This window comes from Bombina bombina, chromosome 4 (assembly GCF_027579735.1).
Source record: "Bombina bombina isolate aBomBom1 chromosome 4, aBomBom1.pri, whole genome shotgun sequence".
Taxonomy (NCBI): Eukaryota; Metazoa; Chordata; class Amphibia; order Anura; family Bombinatoridae; genus Bombina; species Bombina bombina.
The window spans coordinates 732843850-732869574 of record NC_069502.1 but is presented as its reverse complement, the minus strand read 5'-3'; the positions used below and the strand labels follow the sequence as shown (position 1 = coordinate 732869574).

At 39.7% G+C, this 25725-nt stretch overlaps 1 protein-coding gene across 1 annotated transcript in view; it reads left to right on the top strand.

The window, feature by feature from the left end:
* The window catches only part of SNX9 (sorting nexin 9), a 470387-nt gene that overhangs the window by 237666 nt on the left and 206996 nt on the right, over positions 1–25725 (top strand). Inside the window, 1 exon segment of the mRNA XM_053710947.1 lies at positions 5639–5801. Within this exon segment, the coding sequence (XP_053566922.1) occupies positions 5639–5801 (163 nt within the window).

The following is a 25725-nucleotide window of genomic DNA, read 5'->3' as shown; positions in this document are numbered from 1 at the left end:
TTTTAAGAAAGATTATATTTTATTTTTTTAACTTCAGTCACCTCTGCACCTTTAGCTTTTCCTTTCTCTTCCTAAACCTTCGGTCGAATAACTGGGGGTGGAGGGAAGGGAGGAGCTATATATACAGCTCTGCTATGGTGCTCTTTGCCACTTGCTGTTAGCAGGAGGTTAATATCCTACAAGTAAGGATGAAATCCGTGGACTCATCGTATCGTAGAAGAAATCAATTTATCAGGTAAGCATAAATTTCCTTCTTTTTTTTATTTTTTTTTATCTTGTATGAGAAATGTTTAATTATAGAAGTAATCGATTTTTTAGAACTGAGAATATACAGAAATTGTTTTTGTGCATGTGAGGCTTGTCACTGTCCACCACCAATAAATCAGTGAGGCATCTGCTTCACTGCCCATCAGTAACCCAGCCTTAAAGGGACAGTCAACCCAAAATAGGTTCTGAGTGATACATATTAAGTTTCAACCGATTATTATTTACCAATGTAGCCCAATTTTCTATCATATGTCGTTTTAAAGTAAAAAGACATACAATTTGCTCCTTTGTCATTTTAAAATGTCCGCCTGCCCCCTCCCCTATTTCGTCACCAGCGCGTCATCTGCCTGTGATCGCAGTAACTTTTCTATCCTACACGTTCCTGTGTTTGGCGCATGCGCAATGCATTTAATGGAATTTTAGTCAAGGAGTAACCGCTCAGTATCCTAGCGGTTTCCTATGTGAGATGTACCAGTGTGCTTGTCAGTGTGCATCGCTCGGTTGGTCCCAGAGCTGTTCCCAGATTTTTATTATAAACAAGTCCTTCCCCCTTAATCCACAAACTAAAACAGCCAGTGAGCTCTAAATGTTCTATGGATGATGCACCAAATGGTATAATCACTATCTCAACTCATTCTTACTAATACTTTATATATGTGCAAATATATTTCCTCATCACTAAAATTCAACTATGCCTATCAATTAAAAATTCATGTAACCACATCCATTCTTTGGTCATCTACATAAGTGGATTCCAGTACCTGCAAGATATATTCCACTACTACAAATACCTCACAGACCTCTTAGATCATCGGAACAACATATGTCTCACATAGGAAACTGCTAGGATACTGAGCGGTTACATGAAGTTCCGGATTCAAAAGTACCCCTTGACTAAAATCGGCGCATTGCGCATGTGCCAAACACGGGAACGTGTAGGATAGAAAAGTTACTGCAATCACAGGCAGATGACGTGCTGGTGACGAAATAGGGGAGGGGGCAGGTGGACATTTTAAAAACGACACAGGAGCAAATCGTAAGTCTTTTTTTACTTTTAAACGATATATGTTAAAAAATTGGACTACATTGGTAAATAATAATCGGTTGAAACTTAATATGTATTACTCTGAACCTACATGTTAATTTACTTCTATTATAATTTTTTTCTTTGTTCTGTTAGTATCATATATTGAAAAAAAGCTCAGGAGCGTGCATGTGTCTGGAGCACTATATGGCAACAGTTTTGCAAGAATGTTAAACTTTGCAAGAGCCCTACATGGCAGCTCAAACTAAACAACTTTAAAATAATTGTTGAATTAATTTTTTTAAACATGTTGAAATAATGATCTTTCATACACATAACTTTTTTTTGTGTAATGCTTCTTTAACATTCTTAGATGTCTAGGGTTTCTTCTTAAATGGGAAGAGTCCACAGATGCATTCATTACTTTTGGGAATTCAGAACCTGGCCACCAGGAGGAGGCTAAGACACCACAGCCAAAGGCTTAAATACTACCTCCCCCACTTCCCTCATCCTCCAGTCTTTCTTTGCCTTTCATCTCAGGAGGTTGGCAGAGAAGTGTCAGACGACTGAAGATAGTCTCTCATGGAGGTAGTAAGTAATCCTGTCAGCCTCTCAGTGAGGGCATGGATGAAAGTTAGAGTCCGGAGATGCAGGGGGAGTTCTTCTGCGAAAACATCCCGACTCATATTAACAGCTCCTGTGCAATCAACGTTGATGAGTTTCGCTGCCTGCCATTATTCTCTAAAGTCCATGTCAGAAGCGATGCTACTATCTGTCACACTTGAAGGGCCGTGTTCCTGTTCCATGGCGTAGATTCCGGTAAGATTGTTTAATTTTATTTCGATATGTGAATGTAATGTTAACGAAAGAAGCCAGGGCCCCAGTGGGACTCCTTTATCTTAAATGGCGCGTGCCCCAGAACCTTCCTTTGTTACGCAAGTAGGTGTCCCTACGGCCTTTACTCCTTCTCCGGAAGGCGGCTTGTTTCCTCCAGAGGTTACAGTGCAGTTCTGCATGGCACATTTATATCTCCCTAGAGAGGAATTTTTAATATACTGTCCGTGTTCTGTATACTGTCTGTGTTCTGTCAATCTCTTTATCATCTCCATTTTTTTATTTCTTTTAAGTATCTGTTCCAGTTCTGAGCTTGGGAGGATGGGGCCTCTAATCAGCTGGTCAGGTTGGCGTGCCATTTTCCTTGGGCGTTCACCCTCAGGTGCTGCCTTTCTTCTTTTTTTTTAATCCGGTTAGGATATATTTGAATTGTTTTAGGAAGCTCATGTCTGTTGTGGGAAAATTTCTTCTCTGGAACTGATACTTGCGATTTTGTGGTTGTGTGCGCACTTCCTTGGAAGCTGCGCATTTATATATGTTTATAGTTTGTTATCGCTCCCTTTGGGGCCTCGTTTTCTCGGACCTTGAACTGTTCAGGGGAGTTCCTTGTACCAGGCAGGTACTGGTCGGGTGCTAGCTGCTATTCATTATGGTTGATGTCACCCACGTGGTGCCGGGGTGCTGGTTATCTTGTTGGGTGTTGAATCGTTCACTTTGATTCATTGCTGGTGTTGGATGTCCTTTGGGGTCCGGATTCGTCCTGGATGGGAGTTGTCGTCGATATCCGGCACTCTCTGTGGGATGGGGTCCCATGATGGCTTAGGGTCAGTTTTGCTGCCCTGGAGCTGGAGCTCACGAGTCTGTCCGTTGTGATTCTGTGTTTCACAGAGAGCCCCTTTTTCTGCTAAAACAGTTATTTCCTCCTTCCTGTCGGTGGGCTCTGGGTTACCTTCGGTCCTGATATGGGTTTCCTACCTGTATGTGACAGTTCTATCTGCTAGGCTAGGGTTCTGGGGAGCTTGTGGCTCCTTGGCACACCATCAGTCATATGGTATTGTGTCAAAGGATCTGAGGGTGGATTTTGTTCTTGCTCGTGATCCTTCTCTTATTGGTTGGGAGTTTCACTCTGGGGGATAGGATCTTGTCTTTTTAGAGAGTTCTTCTCCTGGGTGGTTGTCTTGTCACAACCTTCGTTTCGCTTGTCTTGGGTTTTTCTTTCCTAGTCTGATGGTCCTTTGGATCTCCTTCGGGTACTGCGTTCTCTCCTTCGGGGTAGGGGGAGGTACATCCTTCGGGTAGTTAGTGCGATGGGGTCCTGCGGGACTTGGCTCCTTGGAGGCATTGTGCTCAGTGGAATCTAAAGATTTGAGTGGTCTCCAGCACGGCTTTGCTGGTTGTTTAACTCATGGGCAGTTACCTTGTTTTCTTTTTTATACTGTTTTTTTTTATGGGTAATACCAGGCTGTGGTGCCTTTCGAAGGGACCGCCTTCTGTACACGCCCTTTGTTTGCATTCAGTGTCCTCTATAGCTTGGGTATTGTTTTCCCAAAAGTAATGAATGCAGCTGTGAACTCTTCCGGTTTAAGAAGAAACCCTAGACATCTAAGAATGTTAAAGAAGCTTGGGTATTGTTTTCCCAAAAGTAATGAATGCAGCTGTGGATTCTTCCCATTTAAGAAGAAAAACTTAAATTATGCTTACCCTGATATTTCTCCTACTGTTCCTTGTTCCCTTGGCAGAATGACTGGGGGATGAGGGAAGTGGGGGAGGTATTTAAGCCTTTGGCTGGGGTGTCTTTGCCTCCTCCTGGTGGCTAGGTTCTGAATTCCCAAAAGTAATGAATGCAGTTGTGGACTCTTCCCGTCAGAAGTTTTTTCATCATTACCATTTAGAAAAAAAATCTACTAATGCAGACCTCCCAACATTTGTAGCTAGGTATTAGGAACTCAGTAGGATGAAGGGGGCTGTAATTGTTTTGTGGGCGGAGCCATATCAGTAGGGGGCATTATCATGTGTGGGTAGTGGACAGGCGCATGGGCGTGTCTGGGCATTGTATGGCTGTCTCAGCAGGACAGAACTCGGAATCAGGGACTGTCTCTCTCATTTAGGGACATTCAGGAGGTCTGCTTCTGGAGTTTTTAATTTTCAAAATTTCAAAGATAGTTTGTGAATATTTTTATTCTATCCTGATTGAAAAACATATTAGCGTAAGAAGTAGATGTTGTATTATTATTATTATTTAAAAGGGACAATAAACTGAGATTGTGATAGAACATGTCTAATTATATGTAGTTAAAACCCTTTGTAATTTACTTTCGTTATTTATTTTGTCCTCTTTTTCTATAATTTAATTCTAAAATGTTGGGTTTTCCAATGCATACTCCTGACTTTACTTTGCAATTTTCTTTGCAGTCATTGGCTACAAACTTTAGAGAAACCTTTTTAACTTGCTTTTTGGCTTCAGCAAAGAAGGAAATATGTTACAACATGTCACAAACCCAGTGCTTTATGGAATAAATAGTTCAATATTTAAACAAGTAGAACTAGTAGAATTTAAAAATACATCTGCATATTAATCTCCGGCTAATATTTGGTTTGAATATATCATTATATCTATTTATTTAGAATCCCTATAAAAAATATCTCTAATTTTTCTTATCTTGCTTAGGCAATCAATACTTTTTACATTCAAATCTACAGTGTTTGTAGGTGGTTGAGCTACTGGAAAAATTAGCATATAATCACAGATATGTCCTGGTCGTGATATCTATTAACATTGCAAACATTTCATGCAAAGCTAATAGTGTGGTATTTTATATCTGTGCCAGCCATAGGATAATGCCCCCCCCCATAGATTTTAATGCACTTCTGGGAGCTAGCTGGACACAATGATATGAGGTATATATGTGCAACCACCAAACCGCAGATAGATTCTAGCTCCTGAGTATGCTTTTCAACAAAGAATACCAAGAAAATGAAGCAAATTACATAACTGAAGTAAAATGAAAAGTTGTATACTCTATCTGAATCATGAAAGAAAAGTTTTTTTTTGTTTTATGGCCCTTTAACACCTTCCTTTCATGTCACTTTAAAATTAGTTGCTGTCTACGTTCAGAAAAGGTCCCCAAACAACTGTTATAAAGGTTTTTAAACCTATTTTTATTAGAAGCCATGTGTTGGCTGTATGAGCAAGTTCACTCTCTGTATGCAGTTGTCCAGGATATATAGACTAATGCTCCATATTCCTATGTGTTGTACTACATTTATTATGCAAACGTGCTTATGGCCAAGATTGAAGGTATCACTTTGATTTTGGCTATAAAGTTTGTTAAAAGCTTTGTGATATTGGAAAATGCTTTTATCTCCAGCACTGATGCTAATTTGTAGGAAATTGAAGGTCTTTACATTTTAATGATTGTTGTCTGGCACAAGCAGGTATATTTATAATTATATAATGTTTGTTTTTCCTCCAGTTTTGAGAATAATCTAACAATACTTTGTTTCCTCTAGCAGGTAACAGGTACCAATGACCCATGGTCAAGCTGGAATGCAGCAGCCAATCCTGTCAACTCGGATAGTACGAATGACCCTTGGAATGCAAGTCAGAAAAATGCCTCATCAAACAACTGGGATAGCTCTGCAGCATTTGGTCATCCACAGGCTTATCAAGGTCCAGGTGAGAATGCAGTCTACATAGAATGATTGTAGACATTTAACAACAGAAGTCATTCACAGTTGTATTGCTTTAATGATAACAAGGTTTTAATAATTATTTTTATTTCTACCCATTAAGTGTGTCGCCATGTTTAAATGTGAAAGTGTATTTAACAAACTGCAACTCTCAATGAAAAATTAAAAGTACAAAGTCTTTACCATTGGTTTGTAGCAGACATCCAAATATTAGCAATAATGTCTTATCTTCCCAAAAAGACTAATTATGCCACCTCTCAAGCGCCATTTTTTAAGAGAAAACAGGCTAACCACTCAAAAAATTGAGAAAGTTCTGATGTTCACATGTCATTTTATAACAATGTTCATGCAATTAGTCTAATTGGAAATCACAGTTGTACTCAATTTTGTTTCAGTGATCTAACTTGTGTGTCAGTGATCATAGGTGTATTCACTTTTGTTGTATTGACTAAATACAGACTGCAAGTTCAAATTCAAAATGTCAATCAAATAAAAAATGAAAGAAAACCCTAGTTGTTATTTGCCTTATGGGTAATTTAATGCAATATGGAAGTGATGCATCAACTCTATTACATCATCATTCTGAGAGGAACAGAGTCAGCATGTTAAAAGGCAAATGTGTGTTTTAATTTTCCTCCCACTTGTGTGCATACTTAGTTTTGAAGAGTTTGAGGTTTCTTTGCAACACTGTAGCAAAGTTAACCCCTTCATGACGTTAGGACGTTCCATGCAGCCCTAACAACACTGGGATTTTACGCCAAAGGGTGGCATGGAACAACCCCTTTTAAACGACTTATATTTTAGTAAGTAGTTTAATGTGTGCGACTTTTTCTTATTTTTCTGTTGTCCTCATGCTCCTATTTTATTTTCAAACCGTTTGTTTAAACCCCAGAGGTTTCTCCAGTTCCTCAGGCAATAACTTCTGCATTAAAAAATTAGTTTCCTTTACCTTACGGATAGTGTGGAGCTTTGGGAAATAATTTCAAAGGTAAATGGTACAATTTCTACTCTTGCTAAGAGTACTAATAAAAAAAGAAGATAGTACCTCTTTTAAAGGGATAGGAAAGTCAAAATTAAACTTGCATGATTCACATAGAGCATGCAATTTTAAGACACTTTTAAATTCACTTCTATTTTCAAATGTGCTTCGTTCTCTTAGTATCCCTTGTTAAAAAATGAATACGCACATATCATACACTAGTGGGAGCTGCTGCTGGATTGGATAACTAGATATGTTCAGATAGCTGCCAGTAGTGCAATGCTGTCCCTTCAGCAATGGATGAATGAAGCAAATTTGATAATAGAAGTAAATTTCAAATTTGTTTAAAATTGTATGTTCTATCTGAATCATAAAAGAAAACTGTGTGGTTTACTATCCCTTTAAGGACCATATGGACAGGAAATTAGAATCTTTCAACAAAAAGGCATTCCTTCAACCATCTATTAGTATTAGTAATTTGCGGCAGCGTTTTTTAATTTATCTGAACAGATGTCATATAATTCTGTTTATGAAGATTTTCAATGTCGTTTAAAGTGTGTTCAATCAGCAAAATCCTTTAGCTCTGATTCTATTGTTGACATTATAAGATTAAATGCCATGAACATGGCATTGTCAGTTTTGACAAGGAGAACCTTGTGGCTTCTGTCCCTCGTTCAACAGAACCCTGTGAAGGTCTCTATCTAGACCTCATGGGAGTAATAGTTCAATTTCCGTTACCAGATAAAGACTAGTTGTTGTTTTTTGTTTCTATTTAAATTTTTTATTGAAGTCAGCAAATACAATAATAAGCGACCATGTTACAAAAAATAAATATTGATAACATAATATGACAAGCATAGTTACATTGGTATGTGATATGATACAGGTATTCCTGTTTACAGACAATATTGCATGTAAAATCTGAAAAAGTAGATGTTGGAACCTCATTTTGCATAATTTACTATTAATTCCTCCTAGATTATATTGGGCCTCTCTTGGACCCAAGAGAAGAGGTAAAAATTAACATAGAGGTGGAGAGCTAGTGAAACAAACGGTCACTCTTGGACTTTTGAAACGTTAAGGTGTAAACTAGTGAAAATAGCCCAGTATAGCTTATGTGATATCGTACAAATATTTGAGCTATAGAGAGGCCTCTTATAAACTTTCTTTTTTGTGGGTATATTTAGCTTAGATTACTATGTAACTACTATCATAACTTTTAATGAGTTAAGGAGGGCTAGTGCTTAAAACTGATAGTAGTTACTATGGGGTCACTTGTGAGATTAGCTACTGGGGGAGTATGCTCGTTGACTTTAACCAAATTACAAAAGACAACAGATCTTAAAGAGTATTAGTGCTTGGGGGAGCCCAATGATATAATATACAGAAAGAGAACAGTTTAACAATTAAATAACAAAATCTATAGTACAATAATGCTCATACAGGAAAGCAGGAATGTCTTCATGCCTAATTGAGATAAACAATTTTCGTAGCAGAGGCGTTGTTTCATGAGTCTGAAATTGCTTCTAAAACTTTATAGAAATGACTAACTCTATTGGGTATTTTTGCTAATCAACTTTAAGCAGGTTATAGGGGATATCAGACCTAGAAGAGTATAGGTTCCAGACAGAGGACAAAATATGCTATACAAAGAAGAACAGTATAACAATTATAGTACAGATCTGTAGCACATTAATGTTCATACAGGTATAACGGATTGTATTTATGCCTAATGGGGTTAGAACATTTTCATGACAGGGGCATTATTCTATGAACCTGATACAGCTTCAAATATTTTCTTAGAATGATAATGGCTAGCCTAGAAGTAAATGCACATAACATTAGCTGCCCAGATGCCCATAGATATTAAGCCTTTTTAGAAACTAGCTTGTCCTATCCCACAAACTTGGCCGCTGTCTGCAGGAAAAGGACAATTACTTTAGGCTATGTAAGGTTGAAGTTGGGCTTTAAGATCTCAGATTGGGACATCATGGGTTAGAGCTCTGAAAGGCTATAGGTAGAGTAGAGAGAGTATATGATCCTTGGTAATGGTCTCAAAGCAGGCCATGTCAGTAATTCTGTGTTATATCCCATACAAGAAAATATTAAAGAATTAAGGAAGCTATCTCCTAATAACTGAGGTTGTTGGTTGTTCAACTATTGGTATCTGGTAAAAGCAGCTTTATGGTGTAGCAGTTGTAGTTATTATATCAAATGAATCCTGGCTCTGTGTATATACCTGCAACTATTAACAACTGTTGATATTTTTGGGAAGCCCGGGTCCTATCACTCCTAAGAGCCTCTATTGTAATTTTGATTGCCCCAATTTGGCCATGCAGAGTTTGGAATGCAGATCAAATTCTTATGTCCATTTGCCCTCCGGGGCCTTTTCCTTTAAGGTATTACCTTCTCTTACAGGGTCCTTTCTATCATTAAAAGGACATGAAACCCAGAAATGTTTCTTTGTGATTTAGATAGAACATATAAAAGCATACCTAGGTAGGCACAAGGGCTGGGAGCTAGTTGCTTATTGGTGGCTGCACATATATGCCTCTTGCCATTGGCTTACTGATGTGTTCAGCTAGCTAAACATGAAAAAGGTTACTCCAGCCTGGATCAGATTAATTAAAAAGAGACCTTTTATTATTCCATGGTCCACTAGATCTGTTTCTATTGCATGGGCTTTCAAAAATGAGGCTTCTGTTGAACAAGTTTGCAAGACAGCAACATGGTCGTCTATGCATATTTTTAATAGATGTTTTTTAAAATAAGTTTTTTGTCCTGCCCAACATTACCTGTGGACACCACAGCTTGGGTATTTGTTTATATACATTCAATCAATGTTGAATCCTTCTTCCTCTTCCAAATATCTTGAACCTCTATTCCACATTCTATACTGGTAAATTGTAGAATATTCTTTTATCAAAGGCCTTTTTTCAATTTATTGTTCTATATATGAAAGTTTCAGGGGAAGTGTTTCACTACATGATGTCCCTTTGCAAATTTTATATAAGCTTTATCATATTGGCTTGCCATTTTCTTAGTGCAGGGATTGCAATCTGTTTTTTTTTGTAATCCTTTAGGACTCCTCTGTAAAGTAATCTTTGTTCTAGGGGTTTATTCTCCACTCCAGTTTTCATGAGGCATTTTTTAATCGTCTTTTTGGACAATATTTTCTAATGACACCAGTCTCTATAGTTGTGCTGCAGTCTGGGATTGAGGAGAGCACAAGGAGTTGGTTTTCTCAGGATGCAAGGTTACTGTTTTATTTTCTACGTACTTTGTACAATCTTATTTCTTCTCAGACTTTTTTATCTCATAGATACTCGTCTCTGTTTTTAAGTCTGTCAAGGTCACTGCTGTGGCAGAGAGTATCCTCCATTTTCCTAATAATGGAAGTCAATTGAATTTCACTTGAACTGAGTTCTGTGCTCTTCTGCATTTTAAATCCTAGGAATTAAATTTGTGGGGCGGATTGCTTCAGTTTACTATTGCTTCATCTTGGAGAAGGGTTTCTCCCGCAAAGAGTTCTATACCGGTTTGTGTGTTCACGACTTAGTTTCACTTTTAGACCTTTATGGTCTTTTGTTTAATCCTCTCTATTTCCAGGATTATTTAATCTCAGTTTATGACAGCTATTTGGTATTTCATTTAACTTTCCTTTTTATTCTTCATCTGTTGTACCACTCAGAGTCATAGTTATCATTTAGCACTAATGTTAATCAGTCATTCTGAGCTGGTTATGTAATCCTAAATTGAATGTTCCATGTTTCCTTTTTGGGCCCTACCACTGAGTTAATATTCTTCTTTTATCTCAGCAGTATCAATTTAATGGCCCAGAGATTGAACTCTGGATCCATAATCTAAGTTTTTGAATAAGATAGTTGAGACTTTTCATCATACAAGGCAGCCTGTAACAAGTACTTTTATCACCAGTTTTGATTTTTCTCTTTCTTAGTGTAATTACTATGGTTTTACAAGTATTTCTAAGAATTTTCAGGGATTTTTCAATTTTACAAAATAATCTGCAAATTTCATATAAGGCCTCTGACATTCATATCTCTGTTCTAGATCTAGTCAAAGTAAGTCTTGGGGCTGATTTAACAAAGTCTGGCGGAGATTATACGCTGCAGCGTATCATGTCCGCCAGACTTCGCTGAATGTGGACAGCATATGCTGTCCGCATTCAGCATTGCACAAGCAGTTCTAGTGAACTGCTTGTGCAATGCCACCCCCTGCAGATTTGCCGCTAGCAGGGGTGTCAATCAACCCAATCGTATTCAATCTGGTTGATTGCTGTACGCTGCTCAGAGGCAGAGAATCCAGTTAAGAGGCAGCTGTCTTAAGACTGCTGCTTCTTAACTGCTTTTTCCGGCGAGCCTAAAGGCTCGTGCAGAAACAGGGCAAGTTGGCCCCATTTGGGACATAGTAAATCGGCCTCAAAAAGTATAATAGTTAAGCGATTTTTTTTTTCTACCTGAGAACCTTTATTTGTTTTGAGTTTTTCCAACTCATTTTTTTAATAAATGAATGAATGGTTTAAACATTCTGCTTATTTCTAAAGTGATTGTTTCTTTTGAAATATCTTTCACCAGCACAGTGTCTGGTTTGTTTATCTTTCTTGCGCGATTACTTAGCTTATTTTCTATTAGGACAAGGTATTTCCTCTGTAATTTTTTTTTGTAAGTTTTTTTAAAGCTGGACATTGTACTTCACTTTCTTTATACTATTTAAATTTTTAAAGAGCATTTCATTTGTTTTTATCCTTCATAACATTATTTTAAAAATGTCAGATGACTACAGTTGTTACTTTAGCTTTCTGGATAAAGTTCTCATTACGTTTAGCTTTATGGGAAGCAGGATGTTTTCATCCAGCTATTTTAGGTTTGTTTCTACTAGATTAGTTCCACTTTGGTGGCCTTTTTTAAAATGAGGCTTCTATAGATTAAACAGCAGGAACTTGTTCTTATTTACGCACTTTTCTTTAGGGATCATTTTTCACAGAAAAGTCCTAAAGTCTTATTGGCTGGTAAACAGGTGTCTGTCTTAAAGTTACAGTGTACACCAATTTTCATATAACTGCAAGTAATAGACCCTACCATATGCACAGATACTACAAATCCAGTATAAAACCTTTTAAAAACTTACTTAGAAGCTCCCAGTTTAGAACTGTTGATGAGGTTAGGCTGGGGCACCCAGTTAAAGGGGATTGAAAATCAGGAAGAGCAGACACTCCCTCTTACCCTTCCTTGCATATGAAAAGACAGATTACACAAACAAGAGCAGCAGGAGTCTGTAGACCTGGGTCTATAACTGATATTTTGTGGCTTGGTTAGGAGTCTGAAAATCAGCACAATGTTTTTAAAAAAATAAGCAAAACTATACATTTGTTACAAAAACACTCCCAGATTGGCTATATAAATGGATCATCTACAAAAAATGTATGCAAAGAAAAATCTAGAGTACAATGTCCCCTAAAATTTTTATCCCACCCATTTATTCATGGACTACACAGTTTGGGTATTAGATCCCATGTGTAATGGTTCATGGACTCTCCCCACCATATATGTTCACCTGATAAATTAATTTATTTCATGGTGGTAAGAGTCCACGAGACCGCCCTTTTATATTTTTCTGATTAGCATCAGTTTTAATATGCACCTCATTTTCCCTGCTTTCTCCTTTCTTCTCTATTTTTCTCCTTTATCGGCTATACATTAGACTGTGATGCCTTAGAGGGGAGTGGGATTAAAAGCTTATGCAATGTTGGGTATCTTTGCCTCCTCCTAGTGGGCAGAAGTTGAATCTCAGGTGTAATGGCTAGTGGACTCTCACCACTTTGATAGAATTGAATTTAACGGGTAAGCAAACATTTTATTTTTTTGTTAAACTATGTAACTTAATGCGTAGGGATAAAAAATGTCTTAATATAGTTAAAGGCAATTTATTTTTGTTACTGTAGAATGTTAAATTTACAACTGGAATGTGATCTAGCGTTGTATAAGATAAGTGGAGAGTCTGCACAATGTAAGCTTTACATAATTGTGGCAAGAGTATGCAGTGGACATTTGTTTATGGAAATGTGCTTTCAAAATTTGGAAATTTTGTAGAACCACCTCTAGAATTTGGTAATGTAACCCTTTACAGTATCTAGAAAAATAGTTTACCCTTCACCATATATATTATTTCAAGTCTTTCTCATGGGACAGATTTTTTAAAATCTTAAAAATGTTTGTTCTGCAAATTATATAAATTTTGACAGCTTAACCCCTTAATGACCGAGGACGTGCAGGGTACGTCCTCAAAAAAAAGGCAGTTAATGCCTGAGAACGTACCCTGCACGTCCTCGGTTTGGAAAGCAGCTGGAAGCGATCCTGCTCGCTTCCAGCTGCTTTCCGGTTATTGCAGTGATGCCTCGATATCGAGGCATCCTGCAATAACCATTTGTAGCCATCCGGTGCAGAGAGAGCCACTCTGTGGCCCTCTCTGCACCGGACATTAACGGCTACGTTCGTTGGTGGGTGGGAGCCGGTATGGGAGGTGGGTGGCGGCCATCGATGGCCTTTGTGATGCGGAGGGGGGCGGGATCGGGGGCGGGGACGACCGGGGGGACGCGCACGCGTGCACGGGGAGGCCGGGCGGGCGCGTGCACGGGGAGGGAGCGGGTGGGAACCACTACGCTACAGAAAATGTTTATGTTAGAAGTGGGGATCAAAGGGGTTAATATGGTTTTTTTGGTGATCGGTTTGGCTGGTGGGGTATTGGACTGTGGGGGGGAAGCTACACTACAGAAACAAAAAGTAAAACATAAAAAATAAAACATTTTTATTTGCAAACTGGGTACTGGCAGACAGCTGCCAGTACCCAAGATGGCCCCAATAAGGCAGAGGGGGAGGGTTAGGGAGCTATTTTGGGGGGATCAGGGAGGTTGGGGGCTAAGGGGGGACCCTACATAGCAGCATATGTAAATATGCTTCAAAAAAATTATTATTTTTTTTTTTTTATACCTTTTATTTTAGTACTGGCAGACTTTCTGCCAGTACTTAAGATGGCGGGGACAATTGTGGGGTGGGGGAGGGAAGAGTGCTGTTTGGGAGGGATCAGGGGGTGGGATGTGTCAGGTGGGAGTCTGATCTCTACACTAAAGCTAAAATTAACCCTGCAAGCTCCCTACAAACTACCTAATTAACCCCTTCACTGCTGGCCATAATACACATGTGATGCGCAGCAGCATTTAGCGGCCTTATAATTACCAAAAAGCAACGCCAAAGCCATATATGTCTGCTATTTATGAACAAAGGGGATCCCAGAGAAGCATTTAAAACCATTTGTGCCATAATTGCACAAGCTGTTTGTAAATAATTTTAGTGAAAAACCTAAAGTTTGAAAAAGTGAACAATTTTTTTTTATTTGATTGCTTTTGGCGGTGAAATGGTGGCATGAAATATACCAAAATGGGCCTAGATCAATACTTGGGGTTGTCTACTACACTACACTAGAGCTAAAATTAACCCTAGAAGCTCCCTACATGCTCCCTAATTAACCCATTCACTGCTGGGCATAATACACGGTTGGTGCGCAGTGGCATTTAGCAGCCTTCTAATTACCAAAAAGCAAAGCCAAAGCCATATATGTCTGCTATTTATGAACAAAGGGGATCCCAGAGAAGCATTTACAACCATTTATTCCATAATTTCATGAGTTGTTTGTAAATAATTTCAGTGAGAAACCTAAAGTTTGTGAAAAAATTTGTGAAAAAGTAAAATAATTTTTTTATTTGATCGCATTCGGCGGTGAAATGGTGCCATGAAATATACCAAAATGGGCCTAGATCAATACTTTGGGATGTCTTCTAAAAAAAAATATATACATGTCAATGGATATTCAGAGATTCCTGAAAGATATTAGTGTCCCAATGTAACTAGCGCTAATTTTGAAAAAAAGTGGTTTGGAAATGGCAAAGTGCTACTTGTACTTATAGCCCTATAACTTGCAAAAAAAGTAAAGAACATGTAAACATTGGGTATTTCTAAACTCAGGACAAAATTAGAAACTATTTAGCATGGGTGTTTTTTGGTGGTTGTAGATGTGTAACAGATTTTGGGGGTCAAAGTTAGAAAAAGTGTGTTTTTTTCCATTTTTTCCTCATATTTTATAATATTTTTTATAGTAAATTATAAGATATGATGAAAATAATGGTATATTTTGAAAGTCCATTTAATGGCGAGAAAAACGGTATATAATATGTGTGGGTACAGTAAATGAGTAAGAGGAAAATTACAGCTAAACACAAACACCACAAAAATGTAAAAATAGCCTTGGTCCCAAACGGACAGAAAATGGAAAAGTGCTGTGGTCATTAAGGGGTTAAAGGATTACTTTCTGTTATAATTTTTAAGCTAAACAACTAACATATTAAAGTTAATAAACATTAATTAAAACCTACTGACCTATATTTTCTCCAAAACAAAGTTTCATAACGTTCTAAAAGTTATATCTTTTATTCGCCGATGATGTCACGTTATCCTGCCCACTATTTTCAGCACTGAGTGTTCAAAATACTTAAACCAATAACTTTGTGTTTAAAGCGCCATTTTGAAACCTAGGTATTGTAAACGGATTGGTACAGAGCAAAGGATACCCACAAAGTGGGTTTGGAAAACAATTAAATTTGCAGACAAGATTTCTGATATACGGTAGAGATTTGTTAATGAAATGCTATTGATAAAAAGCGTATTTGGGGTAGTTAGTTAGTAACAGGCATAGAAAATATTTACTTACAGTGGCCCTTTAAGGGCTTGTCTTTCTATGCATGTAGTAATTACAATATACATGACAGGTATCTGCAGGAACCATATATAGAGGTGGAAAATGTAGAGGTGAAACTAATTTTATATATATATATATATATATATATATATATATATATATATATATATATATATATATATATATATACACTGTATATATAAAAATTTGTATATATATATATATATACACTGTATATCTAAAAATTAGTGTATGTGTATATATATATATATATATATATATACACATACACTGTATATATAAAAATTAGTATATATATATGTAGATAATACACACAAGGATATGCAATGTTACCAATATATCATAAGCTACAAGGATGACATAATTAAACTATTGACTAATTCAATTAAAAAGGGGATCTTCTGCACTGAATGGTTTTGTTGTTACAAGAAGTATCATTATTTCAGGGAAATAAATCCAGTGCTGAAAAACATTTCTTTAATGAGTGTCAATCTCAGTTTGGGGGGCACACAGCCATTATGCGGGGGGGGGGGGGGGGGGGGTTTGACACTCTTACCCACAATATTATTCTGAGGGTTTTTTAAAACATAAGAGAACACAAAAGCATTTGCTGTGTCATATTTAAATAGATTGAGCTAACAGTTCACTAATGAACCATGATACATTACGTAGCACACCTTGTTAATACCAGATATACAGACCTTTGAATTATGTAAAAGATGTTTATTGCTACAGTGGATTGAAATTAGTTAGTCTATGTGTAGTAGTTGGATTTCATGCAAAGTTCAAAGTGCATTATTTATGGATCTGATGTCATCAGTCCATATGATAGTTTTGCCTACTGGTGTCTGATATCAGCTGCAGTATTCCATATGTTCTTTTACAAAATTACTTTGGAAAATTGTCCAATTCACATTTGTAAAATTTACTGCTGTCTTGTATAAGTGTATTAAACCCATTTTTTTCTTTAATGATTCAGATAGAGCATGCTATTTTAATAAACCTTTTAATTTACTCCTATTAATTTTTCCTTCTTAATACTGGGAGAGTCCACAGCTGCATTCATTACCTGATACAGAACCTGGCCACCAGGAGGAGGCAAAGACACCCCAGCCAAAGGCTTAAATACCTCCCCCACTTCCCTCATCCCCCCAGTCATTCTTTGCCTTTCGTCACAGGAGGTTGGCAGAGAAGTGTCAGAAGATTTCGGAGTAGTTCCTTAGGATGGATATCTACCCTTCGAGATAGGACTGGAGTTTTAAGTAGTCTTGTCAGCCTCTCAGTGAGAGCATTGATGAAAGTTAGAGTCTGGAGATGCAGGGAGAGTCTTTCTGCGAACCCATACAGACTCATATTAACAGCTCCTAAGCAATCAGCGTTGACGAGTTTCGCTGCCTGCTTTTCTTCACTCAAGTCTATGTCAGAAGCAACGCTACAGTCTGTGAAACTTGAAGGACCGGTTTTCTGTTCCACGGCATAGATCCTGGTAAGATTGTTTAATTTTGTATATATATGTGTTAACGATAGAAGACAGGGTCACAGTGGGACTCCTTTTTATCTTTATGGAATCAAGGGTTATTATCCCCTGAGGGGGATTATTGAACAGTGGGGGGTTTTAATCATATGTGGTTTTTCGACTGCTCTATGTGTAGAAGATGTTTGGGCTCATAGGCTGATACGGAACGTACAGGTTATCTTTATTTTCTTAATCATATTTGAGAGCTGCACAGTTTTATTAAACTGGCGAGCTTTTCCTTAGCAGGGGCGGTCCTGCATGACTCACCGTGTGACTGGGAGTGGTCACGTTTCTCTATTTCCTATTCCTGATCGTTTGTCTGCGACAAGGAGCGAGTTTCTTTAGCTGTTTGGGTTATAGGAGGTGTTAAGTGCCCCAGCCATTGGGGGTATAAGGTGCCAGTTATTTTTTCTATAATTTATATTAGACAAGTTATGGAGGATTCTGATAATTTTGAGGGGGATCCCTCTAATACAGAATTCGATACCTGTGTATATTGTAAGGAGGCCCGGGTAGTCCAGCCCTCTCAATTATGTTCCGTATGCCGCAACAGGGTGTCCTCATCAACCAATTTTGAGATGTTAGAGACCACTGAGCCGTCCGCCTCTGAGGATTCCTCAGCCCGTGAGGTGTGTTTCATAGAATCTTCTGTTCCTACACATGCAGTTTCCCAGAGTGCCGCTACTCCTTCGACTGAAGGGAGCTTTTTTCCACCAGAGATTACTGCGTGGTTCCGCATGGCCATCTCTTAGCAATTTTGCCTCTTCCTGCTACGTGCGAGCGAAGGGCTAATCCATGCACTTCTGTCCAGGAACCATTGTGTAAATTGACGATTGTATCAGATCAGTCATCTGGAGATGCGGTTCCCTCTGAGTCCTAAGAGGTAGGACCTCCAGGGTCGGAGTCTGCTGATTTGATTCCTCCGACTGAAGAGGATTTAGCATTCAGATTTAGAATGGCACGCCTGCGCTTGCTTCTTAGAGAAGTTTTGGAGATGTTAGAGATCCCGAGTACTGATCCATTAGTTGGATCTCAGTCCTCTAAATCATTTAGTGATCTTGATTAGATGAGGGGAGTCGGATGGAGATCCCTTTCCTTCTTGTCTGTGTGTATATATATATAAGGTAGCCCTCAGTTTACGCCAGGGTTAGGTTCCAGAAGGAATGGTTGTAAATCGAAACCGTTGTAAATTGAAACCCAGTTTATAATGTAAGTCAATGGGAAGTGAGGGAGTTAGGTTCCAGGCCCCTCTCAAAATGGTCATAAGTAACACCTAAAACATTATTTTTAAAGCTTTGAAATGAAGACTTTAAATGCTAAACAGTATTATAAATCTAATAAAATAATTACACAACAAAGAATATATAATTAAACTAATTTAAATGAACAAAAACATTTGCTAAACAGCATTATAAACCTAATAAAATCATCACACGACACAGACTTTACTTGCATTTTTCTGCAAACAGTTCTTTCTATGCATTCCAATCTGGACTGATTTATAGACAGGAAGATCTTGTTCCTTTGAAATCTGCTCAATAGCTCAGGTCTGGTTAAACTGATTAATTTCATCTTGCTTGGCTTTGCTGCAACACAAGCGGACAGCTCCACCTACTGGCTATTTTAATAAATGCACTGCTTCTCAATGCTTTTCAATAGCAGTCACATGGCTAGAAAAAAAGGTTGTTATTCTGAAACTGTGTAAATTGAACCGTTGTAAAACGAGGGCCACCTGTATATATATTTATTGTATTTCAGAATTGCGGTTCCGAGCTCTGTAGGGGAAAATGTGTCGTATGACAGGCAGGACCTGTTTTTGCACATTCCTTCTTGGCTATAACTTTTGTGCACTTGCCTAATATCTTTTCTATTCTGTTTCAGGATAGTTTTTTGTTTAGAGCTCTTGTTTGTGTAGAAATGCTTTTTACAAAGACGTTTCGTCATATGGGATACTACATACTGACGACTTTGGTTGTCGCGTTTTCTCCAGGGTTCTGTCCAGATCTCCCTGTCCTGAGGGACATTTCTTTTAGCTCTCCCGGGGCAGTTTTTTATTTCAGTCATTAACCTGTCGGTTGGAGAGTGTATCCTGTAGGGGGACCGTGGTTCAGTTTCGTTTCCTTCCTGACTTTTCTTATGTTTCCTAGGCCAAGCATTTTTGCTCTGAGTCTTTGGTCTTCTGGGTTCATTCCAGTGTATGGACTCTAATAAAGGCCCACTTCTGCTTGTTGTCAGCGATCCACTATCTGAGTGCGATCTTCAGGGATGGATGTTTCCCTCCAATCATTTCCTGGATTTAGGGATGAGGTCTCTATCCGAAGGTTTTCGGATGTTTGTTTTTGAATGGGGACGCCGTTCGAGAATTTCAGGATGTCCATGCCTATCCCAGGGTGCCCATTAATGGGTCGTGGTTCAGGGATCCTCAGGCAGAGCTAATGACTCCTTAGTGATGCTTTTTTTCTTCTCTTGCCATATCGGCTTGATCCTACAGGAGTAGGCATCAGTGAGACTGATTTCTCCGTTTGTAACCACAAGATTGCGGTTTAGAGGCTTCGTCTCAATGGGGTTTACCTTGTCGCAGGGATCTGCTAGGTCAGGGCCCCATTTTTGTGTAATCGAATCTCATTCTTCTGAGGCGGTTTGCGAGAGATTGTTTGGCCTTAGCCGAGAGAGGGTTCTTTTCTGAGAGGTTACGGTGCTCTACTTCAGCACGTAGTTGGTTCCTCATCAACTATCTTAGGTGGGGAGGACCTTCCTTTTTGTCGGGAAGAGCTAGTTTCGTTCTGGAACTAATATATATATATATATATATATATATATATCTCTATATATATCCTGCCAGGGTTCACCTTTTCTCCTCCAGGATGATCTGGAGAAAGGTCTTCCTAGCTGGTTCTTGTTGGGACAGTTTCTCGGCCCTGTTTGTTTCCTCTGCTCTGGAGGCTCATTAAACTTCCGGGCATTCCAAAGTAAAGCCAGTGCCCCAGTTTTCCTCATCATGTGCCCTACCACTGTAATCCCACCTCCTTGTCATGACTCCTCCTACAAAATACTTGCAGCTGCCAGAAATAAGTTTCCCTCACAACCAGTCCTAGAAGGCCTCCAGGGATGTTTGGGAGGTACGTGATACTGTTTTGCGATGTTTGTATTAGGTCTGTGGCTAATAAGGATGATGAGAATGAAGGGTTTAAATAATCTCTGCCCCATCCATCTCCCTTACCCTACTGTTATTTCTTGGACTTGCCCCCTCTGTGATGTCACCACACGTTTGCAGTGACCTCACCAGCATGTAGTTCTGGGTGTGCCGCCCACTATTACCACCACCGATTAGGCCTGCAGTGCTAGGGAATTGCCAATCACAGCATTGGATCTGCAATTCCCCTTCATGACAAGAATGGGTCATCATGCGCTCTCAGGGAGAGAACTACATGATGACCCATTCTCATCATTAGCATGTATGCGGTTAAAAATAATACAACATTTTTTAATTTGTCTGTGGTTGACAAAATATGTTTTTTTACAGTTCACCCTTTTTTTCCCTTTGCTTTTTTTTTGTTCATAGTTGCAGTAGTAGCATCCACATGCTGCTGAAACACAGTGCACTGACCGTTCTTTTCAAATACAAATCTTTACTATAATCGCATTTGTAACACGTCCATTGCCGTCGCCAGTTGCACATGCATCCTCAAAGGAATGTTGGCTGTGCGAGGCAGCCAAAAGAATGTTGGCTGCGCACGCAGCCAAAAGATTCCACCTGGATGCAGATTCCGAAAATGGCAGGATGGTGAAAGAATCTACTGAAGGTTTAAATTTTTTATTTTGGATAGCTTTGTTTATTTTTTTCTGTAATTTTTTTTTTTTTTTTAATATTAGCTTTGGGGTTTGTAGTTTTTAAAAAATAGACTTCCCTCTGGGCAGGCTTATCGCCTAGTTTTTTATAATTGCATTTATGTAAGAACACCAGTAAGTGTTTTATTTAATGCCTACGTGTAGAAACTAAAACTATGATTACACTGGCACTGAGTTAGCACCTTGGATAATTGTCACTTTAAGGAGCATTTTAATGCTAAAATTGCATATTTTCAGTTGTTAGAATATTTAATTTCCTTCCTAAGATATGGAGAGTCCACAGCTTCATTCCTTACTGTTGGGAAATACAACACCTGGCCACCAGGAGGAGGCAAAGACACCCCAGCCAAAGGCTTAAACATCCCTCCCACTTCCTCATTACCCCACTCATTCTTTGCCTTTCGTCACATTAGGAGGTGTCAGAAGATTTGGAAAGTCCTGAAAAAGGGTATCTGTCTTTCGAGATAGGACTGGAGTTTTAAGTATTCATGTCAACCTTTCAGTGAGAGTATTGATGAAAGTTAGAGTCTGGAGATGCAGGGAAAGTTTTTCTGCGAAACCATCCAGACTACTACTAACAGCTCCTAAGCAATCAGTGTTGACGAGTTTCACTGCCTGCTTTCTCTCACTCAAGTCCATGTCAGGAGCGCTGCTATAAGACTGTCACACTTGAGAGGCTGTGTTCTGTTCCACAGCATGGTTGCTGGAGGTAAGATTGTTTCAATTTTTACACATAAAACGCTATAACAGGGTCATAGTGTGGCTCCTTTATACCTTGATAGGATCTAGGATTAATATCCTCTGAAGGGAGTTTATTGAACAGTTTGGAGTTAATTAATCAGTGTATTAATTATTTACATGCTGCTTTGTGTGATTTTTTCCTGGGCTGATAGACTGTGTGTTTTTGGCTGGAACAAACAGGTTTCACTTTTAAGTTTTACTTTCGTTTTTGAAAGTTTTGCACAGCTCCTATTACTTGCTGTACTTGTAATAACAGAGGAAGTAATGTCTTGCACTCCATGGAGCCGGGTGTGGTCTATGTTCATTTCCTCCATTCCGGCTGAGACTTAAACCTGAGGAGAGCGTTTCCTCTGTTAACTGTCTGGGTCTAGGAGGTGGTGAGTGCCCCAACCATTGGGAGTATAAAGGTGCAGTTTTCTATAATAGAAAACGTTTTTATTTGTGTCTTTCTGTGGGTATAACATAAGCTATAAGACTCTGACAAGGTACTCCTTCTGTACTAAATCATACCTGTTTATATTGTGAGGAGGCCGTGGTTTTCCTGCTCACTCAATTATGTTCCACATGCGTTAACACCGTTATAAAGTCTAAGAAGGGAGATAAGCCTGCTAAGGCTCTTAGTCCCTCTGAGCCGTCTACCTCTTAGGACTCGTGAGATTACTACCCTTGCTACATTATCCACTCCACATGCAGTTCCCCGTAGCACATCTAATCCTCCATCCTGAGTGGGCTTTCTTCCTGCAGACTTTGCCGCGCAGTTACAAACGGCAAAGTCTGCGGCCCTCACTGCATTACCTCGCTCTAACAAATGTAAGAGAAAGGTTAAACATAGCTCTCCTGACCCGGAGTCATCTAAATATTTACCGGATTTAGCTATTATGTCTCAGTTATCCAATGATGAGTTAACCTCTGTAGCTTCAGAGGATGAACTTTCTGGGTCAGAGTCCTTAGCGTCTAAGCCTCCTGCTGCGGAGGAACCGTCCTTTAGATTTAAAATTGAGCACTTGCGTTTTTTATTAAAGGAGGTTCTGTCTACGTTAGAGGTTCCAGAGGCCGCACTGCCTGAAGAACCTATGATACCTAAATTAGACAGAGTTAACGAAGACAGGAAAGTTCCTTTGACATTTCCTGTGCCGGTTAAGATAGCGAACATTATTAAGAAGGAATGGGAAAGAATTAGTTCTTCCTTTTCCCCCTCGTCTACTTTTAAAAAGTTGTTCCCGGTACCGAACTCTCAACTGGATTTGTGGGGCTCCATTCCTAAGGTGGATGGTGCTATCTCTACGCTTGCTAAACGTACTACTATACCTCTTGAGGATAGTTCTTTGTTCAGAGAGCCGATGGATAAGAAAATGAAAACCTTTCTGAGAAAGATGTTTCAACATACAGGATTTTTGTTTCAACCGACGGCTGCAGTTGCTGCTGTTTCCTGAGCGGCTATCTACTGGTGCAACTCTTCGTCGGAACTCATTGAGGTGGAGTCTCCCCTTGAGGATATTCAAGACAGAATTACAGCTCTGAGAATTGCTAATTCTTTTATATGTGATGCGAACATGCAAGTTATTTGCATAAATGCAAAGGCCTCTGGCTTTGTAGTCCTAGCCCGCCGAGCGCTCTGGTTGAAGTCTTGGTCTGCGGATATGATTTCTAAGTCCAGACTCCTCTCTCTTCCCTTCAAGGGAAAGATTTTATTTGGTCCAGGCCTGGACTCCATTATTTCTATGGTTACCGGAGGCAAGGGTGCCTTTCTACCGCAAGATAAGAAGAACAAGTCTAAGGACGACAATCTTCTAATTTTCGTTCCTTTCGTTCTGACATATCCCAATGACAACAATCCTCCTCCAAGCCCAAGCAACCCAAGAGTACTTGGAAGCTGGCTCAGTCCTGGAATAAATCCAAGCAGAATAAGAAACCCACCGAAAACAAATCGGCATGAAGGGGCGGCCCCCGATCCTGGATCGCTACGTGTAGGGGGCAGACTGTCTCTTTTTTCAGATGCCTGGTTCAAGGACGTACAGGATCTGTGGGTCCTGGAGGTGGTATCTCAGGGATACAATATAGGCTTCAAATCTCATCTGCCAAAGGGCAGATTCCTTCTCTCGAATCTGTCTACCAGACCAGAAAAGAGGGATGCCTTTCTAGGGTGCGTTTGGGATCTATCCTCCTTAAGTGTTGTTGTCCCAGTGCCTATCGAAGAAAGAGGTTTGGGGTTTTATTCAAACCTTTTTGTGGTCCCAAAGAAGGAGGGAACTTTCCGCCCAATTCTGGACCTAAAGTGCTTAGACAAATTTCTCAGCATCCCTTCCTTCAAGATAGAAACGATAATACCAATCCTTCCTTTTAATTCAGGAAGGCCAGTTTATGACCACTATAGATCTGAAGGACGCTAACCTTCATTTTCCAATCCACAGGTAACACTTTCAGTTCCTGAGGTTTGCATTCTTGGACCAGCACTTCCAGTTCATTGCCCTTCCGTTTGGCCTAGCTACTGCTTCATGAATCTTTACAAAGGTTCTGGGGGCTCTGCTAGCCGTTGCCAGAACTCAGGGTATTGCAGAAGCCCCATACTTGGATGATATTCTGGTGCAAGCACCATCCTTTTGTCTTGCGGAAGAATTCTCGGAGTCCCTTCTCAGTCTTCTTCGATCACATGGATGGAAGATAAACTTGGAAAGAGTTATCTTATCCCAAGTACCAGGGTGGAATTCCTGGGTACTATAATAGACTCCATATCCATGAGGATATTTCTAACAGACCAGAGATGGTGCAAGCTAACTTCAGCATGTCTTGCCCTCCAAAACGCCTTAAGTCCCTCTGTGGCTCAGTGTATGGAGGTGATTGGTCTCATGGTGTCCTGCATGGACATCGTTCCATCTTAGACCTTTACAACTGTGCATGCTGAGGCAGCGGAACGGCGATCATTCAGACCTGTCTCAACAGATTGTTGTAGACAGCCGATTGAGAGAATCGCTCTCTTGGTGGCTCTGTCCAGATCATTGCTTCTTATGACCATCCTGGGAGATTGTGACTACGGATGCAAGCCTATCCGGATGGGGAGCTGTTTGGGGTCCCAGGAAAGTCACAGGGGTTGTGGACTCAGGAGGAGTCCTCCCTCCCAATCAATATTTTGGAACTACGGGCAATTTTTAAGTCCTTGAAGGCTTGGCCACTTCTGGGTTCGTCCCAGTTTATCAGATTCCAATCAGACAATATAATCCTGGTGGCTTACATCAACCTTTAGGGGTAACGAAAAGTTCCTTAGCGATGAAGGAAGTATCTCAGATTCTGGAGTGGGTGGAGGCCCACAGCTGTTCGCTGTCAGTGATCCACATTCCAGGTGTGGACAACTGGGAGGCGGATAGTCTCAGCAGGCAATCCTTCCATCCAGGGGAATGGTCTCTCCATCCCGAAGTGTTTGCAGAGATATGCAGCAAGTGGGGGACGCCAGAGATAGATCTCATGGCGTCCCGTCTCAATACCAAGCTACCCAGGTACAGGTCGAGGTCGAGTGATCCCTAAGCGGATCTAATAGATGCACTAGCAGTTCACGGATCTTATGGGGATGTCCTCATCTCCTCCTCAGAAGTTACCTTGTCGCAGAGACCTGCTGATACAGGGTCCATTTGTTCATCAAAATCTAGATTCTCTGAGGCTGACTGCGTGGAGATTGAACACTTAGTCTTAGCCAAGAGAGGTTTCTCTGAGAGTGTCATTGATACTCTTATTCAAGCTTGTAAACCAGTTACTCGGCGTACCTAACAACAGGTGTGGAGGACCTACTTATTCTGGTGTGAAGGGCGTGGTTTTTCTTGGCACAAAGTTAAGGTTGCCAGGATCTTATCTTTTCTCCAGGATGGGCTGGAGAAGGGACTTTCTGCTAGTTCCCTAAGGGTACAGATTTCAGCGGGACATTGTCCTCCTGAGAGGATAACGGCTCATTCCACTAGAGCAGTGGCTTCCTCTTGGGCCTTTAAGAACGAGGCCTCTATAGATCAGATTTGTAAGGCGGCTACCTTGTCCTCCTTACATACTTTT